The 9,502-nt window shown below is 49.1% G+C and overlaps 1 protein-coding gene across 1 annotated transcript; it reads right to left on the bottom strand.

Annotated features, from left to right (window-relative positions):
• Window positions 1–83: 83 nt before the first annotated feature.
• INTS15 (integrator complex subunit 15) lies at window positions 84–8,984 on the bottom strand. Its single transcript, XM_005508424.4, has 6 exons — window positions 8,685–8,984; window positions 7,565–7,786; window positions 6,134–6,299; window positions 3,773–4,300; window positions 1,451–1,490; window positions 84–843 (listed from the first exon to the last, which is right to left on the bottom strand). The coding sequence occupies exons 1-6, from the start codon at window positions 8,874–8,876 to the stop codon at window positions 636–638; spliced, it is 1,356 nt and encodes a 451-aa protein (XP_005508481.1). The 5' UTR covers window positions 8,877–8,984; the 3' UTR covers window positions 84–635.
• Window positions 8,985–9,502: the final 518 nt, after the last annotated feature.

The raw sequence follows: 9,502 nt of genomic DNA, 5'->3' as shown, positions 1-9,502 counted from the left end.
TGAAGAGCTCAACTAAAGTGGCTAGACAGGCACAGGCCTAAGAGATTAGACCTTATTGCTATTTGAGAGATAAAGCAGAATTATTTTACGCTTCTTAAATTGTTTCCTTTAATAGGAAGTGTTGCTTTACTCTACCTTGTGCTTCTGAAACAAACATTTGTGTTCCAAAAATATACAGTGTACACATACTCTGTTGCTATAGATACAAACATTTACAAAGAAAGGAGCAGGCTGGAGTGGACTAGCTGGAAAAATCTCACGCTTCTGCTTTTGGCCCTCCTAGAGCAAGATGAGCTGGGCAACCAGATCTGGGCTACTGAAAAACACATGATTGAGAAAATACACCCGTGCTGATTATATGAAACAATGTGGGTCAAAAAAAATTTCCACACACTGCAGAGGTTTGGAGTTTCTGTTGCCTTTCCCCCCCTCCTTTCATCCCTATGATCTGCCTCAGTATTCACATCCTGCATCCCCATCGACTGTGTCCTCCCTGCTGCCAAGAGCTGATCCCTCACACGGGCATTGCTCAGCTTTACACCAACGAGGAAAATGTGGTTCCCGAGACATTTGGTTTCATCTGCAGGGCTTCGTCAAACTATGGGAAACCCGGTACACTGTACAGTCTTGGCATTTTAGCGGATAGGCCGGTATGGGAATGTCATTCCTGGGATGAACGTTTGTACAGGGTGAGCCGGGAGCGCCGGGTGAGCCGGGAGCGCTGGGTGCGCGGCGTGCGCGGGGTAGCCCAGAGGAGGAGTATGGATGTGAGGATAAAATCCCGGTGGCAGAGCGCCATGGGTTGGTTGCTGTACTGGACCAGAGATCACCAGCTGCAGCAGGCTGTGGAGAGAAATTCAGAGGCGTGAAGATTATTCAGAGAAGGCTTTTGTTGTGGCTGTCCCCAGCCTGCAAGGGCCCAGCTCTAAGGACAATTTGCAACCAATACACAGCACTGCTGAGAGGCGAGAGGACAGTGACTCTACTACGCTTTTACAGCTTCCACCACACTCTTCTTCCTTTCTTCTTTAAAAAAAAAAAAAAAAAACCACCAAAAAAACCCACAGCCAAACAAATCCACACTTGCAAAGAAGCAAGAAGAAAAGTGCAGTTAAGCTTAGGGTCAGGTAAAACAAGCTAGGACATGGGGAAGGGACAACTCTGGGGCATGTTCCATGCTGTAAGGACATTTTCCCTTTCTGTGCATCTGTTCTAACACAGGCAGGGCAAGATCATCTGTGTGGTGGGAGTCACTGAAGTCTCCTTCAGTCAATAGTCCAGCTTGCAAGGGAAGAAGCAGCCAGCACTATCACCTTCATCCTTGTGCTAAACCATGTCTGAATAAAGGCCAATTTCCAGAAAGTATACACAAATTTTTAGAAGATATTTTGTCTCAACAGCCCTCACATGCGTGTTTTGGGATATGCACAGCTGTGGAAAGGTCTCTTACTTGTTATGCGGCAGCCTGGAGCACACAGTTCTCAAGTCATCTGAAAGAAGACAGAAGATATAACAATAAGGGTAAAGCAGAAATTAGAGCAAGTTTCCCCTGCACTCTCCTTTCTAGGAAGGTCAGATTACTGAAAAAGCTCCAGCCATCAAAAAATCCAAAATCCCACTCTCAGACCAAAACCTTCCACAGGAGAGAAAATGTTTCTCTGTCTCACCAGTTACTACCCCAGCATTCCACATTGACACTTTATTGTATGTTCAACACTTAACCTATGCTGCCATATCAAAAACGCAGCTTCATTTCAAGGCAGACAGAGTCTTAGTATAGCATTTGCAATACCACCATAGTATCAAGAAGTAGCTAAGACATAGGTAACACAAGGTTTGACTCTACCCACTGAACATAGCATTTATTATGAGGAAGACACCAGGTCAAAGCAATGCAAAGCTTACCTAATACCCGTTTTGTATTGGTTTGGGGTTTTTATAAACAGTTCTGGCATAAAGAAAGGCTGAGTTTCTTGTCTGTTGTGGTTTGTTGAGTTTTTGTTGTTGTTTGCTTGCTTTGTTTTTCTGAGGTCTATCAACTAGAAATTGCACCTTTTTACCATCTCCAAACCTCTGCTAAAGCAGAATAGATAAAACAAAGGTATTTAACAACATATCCTGCTCCTGGAGTTCTTTCAGAACAGCCAGAGAACAAACTCCTGCCTTTGTAGATAAACACACCCCCAAAGCACTGAAATAACTGGTAGTTCAGCAGCTACTTACACTGAACTACCTTTCACTTCTACACAAGTGCTCAGAATGTACCAGGTGAGCAGCTAAGAAAAAACACACCCAAAACAAGCCATCAGCTCAAAAATTTCCACTTTTCTGCCTGTTCTTATTACACCCAGAGCTACTTTATGAAAGATGAGCCAGAAGAACATTGAGATTTGACCAGCAGCACCGGTTCAGCCAGGGCAAAGCCCCAGTCACCTCCTTAGGCAGAGGCCACTCTCTGCAGCCAGGGTCTGCACTAACTGCTCTGGCTGTCAGGAAGATCTAAACCTTCTGGTCACACTAAAAATCACTCATTTTCAAGAGAGCGTATCAAGAAAACAGTACGTCTGGGTGACCCTGTGCTGCACTGAGGCACTTCCCATTTTCACCTCTGCAAGTTTTTAGAGAAAAAATGGTTTTGGCAACAGGAAAGACTGATGAGAGCCACATTAGCAGGCTTCTTTACTAAGTTTAACTGAAATCACACGCACCGTAATGGGGTCTCATTACAGGAGAGCTGAAGGGCCAGATGTTCCAGATGAATAGTTTTTGTTTGCTTTTCAAATTCCTTGTCTAGCACACCCACCCCATGGTTCATCTGCTTCACGGTCTCTCCTCCAGCAGGCAAACTCACAGAAGTCAAATTGAAGCACAATTAAACAGTGCTTTTTAAATAGCTACAAACAATTGTAAGGGGGTCAAATTTGTCCCCATGCTGGACACCCAGATATAATCCCCTTGTGCACACTGCAAGGTATACCACAGTATCACAGTATGTTTGGGATTGGAAGGGACCTCAAAAGATCATCTAGTCCAATCCCCTGCTGGAGCAGGAACGCCTATGTGAGGTCACACAGGAACATGTCCAGGCGGGTTTGAATGTCTCCAGAGAAGGAGACTCCACAACCTCCCTGGGCAGCCTGTTCCAGTGTCTGTCACCCTCACTGAGAAGAAGTTTCTTCTCAAATTTAAGCGGAACCTCTTGTGTTCCAGCTTGATCCCATTACCCCTTGTCCTATCATTGTTTGCCACCGAGAAGAGCCTGCCTCCATCCTCATGGCACTCACCCTTCATATATTTATAAACATTAATGAGGTCCCCCCTTAGTCTCCTCTTCTCCAAACTAAAGAGACCCAGCTCCCTCAGCCTTTCTTCATAAGGGAGATGCTCCACTCCCTTAATCATCTTCATTGCCCTACGCTGGACCCTCTCCAGCAGTTCCCTGTCCTTCTGGAACTGAGGGGCCCAGAACTGGACACAATATTCCAGATGTGGTCTCACCAGGGCGGAGTAGATGATCAGTTCTTGAGCTCTGCAAAGCAACGCACCATCATCTGCATCAATGATCTTGCCTCTCCTACTCTCCATGGAGTTATTTTTCCCAAATTATTAATATTTCATGGACTATTGCTTCATACGAGCAGCCAACTACTACTTCTGATGTGAACACATTGATCTTTACTCTCCTCATCCCCAAACTCCCTCGTACAACATCCACACAGGGGAGGAAAATAATTCTGTGCCAAGGTCTCTGCCAGCCCCACCAACAACTTACCTCGAGTGCACAGGAGTGCTCCCGATGCCATGGCCACTTGCAAAGCTTGAGCCAGTCTGTCTAGAGCCAGTTCAATCTCTTTGGATGCATTGAGAGGATTGAGTTCATCAGACAGTCTGTTAATTTCCTCAACGAGCGGAACAATGTGGTCAAAGGGTACAAGCCCCAGGCGCCCATAAAGGTTCTTCTCCGTTAAATGCCCCTGAAGCATCATAAGAACCTGCAGGACACTTAGATGCAGTTTTGAGTACAGCTGATGGCAATCTCTGTCTTCTCCTGAAGTTGAGTCCTTGGCAATTTTGCTGGGGGGATGTCCATTTGAGAGAGAGGCTTTCTTCTTCCTTTTATAAGCCAAGGGGGCCTTTACACACCAACGGATCAGTCCAGTCAGCGGGGTGAGCTCTAAAAACCCTATTGGCAGGTTGGCTGCAATAGGAGTGTTTAGAAACGTGATGAGGATCAAGCGGGGGTCTTCAAAGATCCAGGAAACAATCAATTCGAGCAGATCCGAAGGAGGGATGAGGTCATCTGAAGATAGGAAAGGTATTACTGAGTAGGCCAAGCCTTGCACAGGAGCACAGGACAGCAGTCTTTAATCTCTCACACACAGTCTTCCCACACTGTCACAAATACAATTTCACAACCTCCCAACTTCACTGTTTTTAAAGACACCAAAGTTAAGTGCTCATTTGTCCCAGGGAAGACACAACCATGTTCCTGTCAACTTCATCTTCTCCACCACCAAATGCCAACATTTATCCCCTTTCCCAGCAAAGCTGCTTTTGTCATTTTCCTTCTCTCCCACCCATCCCCTGTTCACCTTCTCCTCTAAACTGTCTCCATTTATTCCTTGCCACAGGAAGTACAATGGGGAAGGAAATAAGGAAGACTTGCTGGCACTTCATTCTCCTCACCCCAGTCATTCAACTCATCTCCTTTACAACTTATCTAAACAAGTATGTCTTTGTCGAAAAACTTAACGACACAATCACCTGACAGGTAAAGGATTATAAGATTATGTAAAGCTTCAAGTGAGAAGTGAAATGTGGTTATGAACTGAAGCTTCAGTACAGACAAGAGAAACATTGACTTCACATCATCCCATCACAGGGTCAGGTCACTGGATTGAGCCACGTACTTCTGTTGTGAGTTGCCTACGGCATCAACAGAGGGCTCAGCACAGAACTACCTAATCGGGTCTTATGTAATGACTTATAGGAAAAACCACCTGGACTATAGAATTACTACTATGCAGAATTGTTATTTTTCAGTTTTTAGTTTTTTCCAAGACCTCTCAGTATCACAGATAGTGGTGTCTGTGTGATCGACTCCTGTCCTCAGGACGTGGTGGAAACTGCCCGGTTACAGATCACTCTTTGAAAAGCAAACTTCCTTTTCTTGTGTCATCAATAACACCTCAAACTAAGGGATTTAAAAAGTTACTTCCTATAACTCATGTTATTTCCTTTCCAACACACCTTTTAATTAGCTGGATGGATTTCCAACTGGTTGCACTAAATAGGCATTAAATATGGAGGAAGACTATGCTATAAGCTCTACCAAACACTTTAAAAGAAAAAAAAAAAAGAAGCCTGCACCTCTCTCTCAATAATACCACACTGCTTATCTGGAGAAGACTGCGCAAAATATTTCTTTTATTGATAACAAATAGGATTTGCTTTTTTGGATGATGTTGTTATTTAGTGCAGGGTTGTTTCCTAGTCTACCATGAGCTCTCTATCTGTCTCGCCGAGGAAAGATAAATTGATCTTAAGACACCTACACGTTTCTCGTGTCTGAGCAACAACCACCTGAGACAGGTTGTACCACCAGCTGGTCACACATGCAGTTAAAGAGCGCACCAGAGGTATGCTGTTCATTGTGTTTCTTGTCACCACTCAACAGAAATGCTGCTCAGCTTGGAAACATTCCAAATTTTTGTTTCCCCCTTTTTGGAAGGAATCAGACTGACAGACAGCCCCAAGTCTATCTGCTGGGTAGGTGACACACAATAAGGAGGCCAAACTCCCCAGCCCAGGCAGATCAGCTTTCACACCTAGAGCTGCTCAATCAATAAGGTCCCCGTGTCCTCTGCCCTCTGTGGAGGACGCTGCCCTTTGTGTCAGGTGTTACCTGCCTGCTTCTCCAGCAAAGACTCTCCCTTCAGCCATTGCCTGATTATTTTTATTCTCACCGCAGTGACGCATAGTGCAACAGCCACACCCCTGAGCGGCTTCTAACAATAATTACATGGTAACGAGCATCTTTAGAATTTCAGTAGTTAATTCACTTGCAACAGTTAATTTGTGTTGCGTTATTCTGCCTCTCTTACTTGGAAAGACACAGCTTGGAAACACTCACCCGAAGAGAGGTCGTAGAGCGCTGTGACGGAGGTAATGAACTGGCAGCAGAAGCGAGGGCTGGCGCTGAAGATCTGCTTCAGGGTCTGGATGGAGCCTGGCACCAAGTTGCAGTAGTCATCGACCAGGGCCCGGGCCAGCCTCACACAGTACACAGCTGGGGTTCGCTGCAGGGGCGCGGGACAGCACACAAGGAAAAGCGGATTAAAACAAATCACAGGAAGTTCTACAGAGCTGGTGTTAAAGTTTATGTCACCCAAACACTCTGCCTGCCCACTTCGCCCATAGGTTTCGCTGTTTCAACATTTGTGTTTCCACTTTCCCCAAATCAAAGTGCGCTTTCTCTCTCTCTGTATGTCAAAGATACTCTCAGACAGAAATAAAATTACTATTCCACAATATTAAAATAGATGGTGATATTTTGTGTTTACAGTATCTGTAGTTTAAAGTTAAAGCCTTTTACATCAATATTTTGACTTAGTGATTTTTTTACTAATTCAGTGATGTAGTTCTGTAGTTCAACTAGTTCAGTATCAGAACAACTAGTCCAGTAACCTCTCAGTTACACTTGACATTTTTTTATATGGAAAAATTCTGTGCAATCCTCATGTCACTTCAGAGCTTTGACCCGCAAAATAATATACCACCTTCTGCTATCCAGGTGACATCCCCTCCTCCTTTGTCAAGGCTCACAGCTGGGAAAAGAGGAACTCCACAGAGCCTGTACTGATCCGCCTCCTGTCACCCTTCCCTCCCAGCACAGTCGTTCTGTGCTGCCCCTCCTGTAAAGCAGGTGATTTCTGCACATCCCACAAAGGCAGCGGGAACAAAGATGCACTTCCCAAGGTCTGCGTTGGGAAATCTCAATGGCAAAAGAGGCAATATAGGAGATCCTGACATACTGTGTTCACAGATTTGAACACCCAATACAGGTATTTTGTGCCCAAATGTCAAGAGAGAGGTCTGCCTCTTGTGCCATGAGGGACAGTTTATTTTCCAAACTCCAGAGGTGGCTTCTTTGGGCAATGTGACCACAAACTGCCCTAGTTTTGTTCCCTGTGTCAGTCAAACACCCCACTGATTCCTTTTGACATGCTGAGGCTGGGTGGAGGAAAAAAAACCAAACAAACATTCAATAAAACTTTCACCCATGGTAAAAAAACCCCACGTTTTCTTCCACCAGTGCGGCATGCAAATTGATTGGCAAAAGCTCTACCTTTATCCCTGAAGCAAAGGAATAGACACGAGCACAGACGTGGCATGAATGCAGCTGCAGCAGCCAGCTGTTGTAGCATCTTAAACTCCCACGGAGCAGCAGCTGACTGCAAACAGCTGTCACCAACCGTAAGGTGACACCCTGCCTCATGCATGCCCATCACAACACACTCCCAAACTCCTTCCCCAGACTGCCCTGCCTGCACAAAAGCTGTACCTGCAGCCAGAAGGCAGCACATTCCAGAACAGGAACCCTGCACACAGCCACTGCCATGGAAACCAGTTTTCCTAGTAAAGCCATCCTGCTGTCATCTGCTTTATTTCCTTGAGGGCTGAAGAGAGATGAGAAAATGATCTGCCGGACCGAATCCTTGGTTTGCTCTTGGAAATAATTGCACATGATATCAAGGAGCTGAAGTTCCTGAAGTGAATTCAATCTCTGAAAGAAAACAAATGCAAAGCTGCAAAATATACTGGGGCTCTTGAAGAATCAAAAGCTGCTTTGATGGAAGGCAGGAACAGTAAAAGCTGAGAGCTTCCCTCAGGCGTTAGAAACTCAGTATTTATGTACAGCACACATATTAAAGCTTCCTGAACCACCACTGCGTCTATCTTTTTAAACAGAAAAGCTCTAGGGTGCATTTGAATACCTGGATGCCCAAGGCTGGTGCTTGCTGTACCATCAAGTGCTGCCCACAAACTGAGAGATCTATAGCAATACTGGAGTGAAAAATATTTCTTCCCTCTCCAAATAACGGCACAAAGGGCAGCTCCAGGCAGCCCTGGGGAGGTGTCACAGCCAGGCCAGCAGCCCGCTGCGCCCCAGGCCCACACTCCCCGACATTCAGCACCAGCCGTGGTTTCTAGTCGCTGCTCTCTGGGAGGTCCCCGCTCAGCTCCAGCCCACACACAGCCATCTGAAAACCCTGGCACAGCTCTGCTGCAGCACTGTGAGGCCACAGGCAAACCCCAGGGGCCACAGTCCCCACCACACCTCTGTTTGGGAGAACAAAGTCCTGTCCAGTCCCTCTTAGCCAAAAAGCACCATCACCAGGGACCCTGCCCTCCCGAGCCCCCGGCCTCCTGCAGCAGCCCTCACGGGGACCCCGTCCCGAGCTCTAGTGGCCTCGGCCTCCATCGCCCCTCCCTGGAGCTTCGTTCGGCCTCCTGCGTCTCACGTGCCCGCAGAGCACCAGCCCCCAGGGCCCCCCCTGCTCCCCGGGGCCCGCCCGGCTTCCCCGGGGCCGCGGCCTCCAGCAGCCCCCTCGGGGCCCCCGTCTGCTGTCCCAGAGCCCCCGCCAGGCCTCGCCCCCCAGCCGCCCCGCGGTGGGGCCCACCTTGGGCGGAGCGCCGCGCTCCTTGGGCACCTGGAACAGGAACTCCTCCAGCAGCTCGGCGGGGCCCTTGTCGACCAGGGGCAGCGGGGCGCTCTGCAGCTGGCTGCTGAAGTAGATGTCCAGGTGGTACAGCACCTCCTTGGCGGCGCTCAGCGCGTCCCGCCGGAGCAGCGAGTGCCGAATGTCACTCATGGCTCCGACCCTACCGAGAGCGGGTCCCCCGTCCCTCCCCTCTCCTCCCCGCGTCCCTCCGGCCCGGCCCCGCTCAGCGCGGCCTCCCTCGGTGGCGGAGGCGCTGCGCGGACGGGCGCTACGGCAGCCCGCGCAGGACAAAAAGGACCCAGCCGCGCCCGCCGCCGGCAGCGCCCCCTGGCGGCCCCGCCCAGAACGGCGCTGAGCCTCGGAGTGGCCTGGCCTTGCGGGTGTCCGGCCGGGGGGGGGTTGGGTCGGGAGCTGATCTGGGGGTCTTGTCCTGGGAGGGGACTGGCCCTGAGGGGATCTTGACGTGGGGAAAGCCAGGGGCTAGCCCTTGAGGGGCCTTGGCCCCAGGGGGTCCTGGCTCTGGGTGGGGTCTTGGCCTGGGGGCTCTGGCCTTTGGGGGTCTTGGCCCAGGGGGGATCTGACCCTGGAGGGCCTGACCTTGGGGAGCTACAGCCCCGCTGGGGGTTCGCCCTGATCCCGCTGTGGGAGCCAGCGTGCAGGCCCAGGTGTGCTCTGGGGAGCCTGTCCCCGCAGCGGGGCTGGCAGGGCCACCCAGCCCCCGGGAGCACTGTGTGCTCTGAGGCCAGCACGGCCCCTTGGGAAACGCGGCAGCTGCC

This window comes from Columba livia, chromosome 15, assembly GCF_036013475.1.
Source record: "Columba livia isolate bColLiv1 breed racing homer chromosome 15, bColLiv1.pat.W.v2, whole genome shotgun sequence".
In the NCBI taxonomy this organism is placed as follows: domain Eukaryota; kingdom Metazoa; phylum Chordata; class Aves; order Columbiformes; family Columbidae; genus Columba; species Columba livia.
The sequence above is the reverse complement of the archived record's forward strand: the minus strand, read 5'-3'. Positions and strand labels throughout refer to the sequence as shown.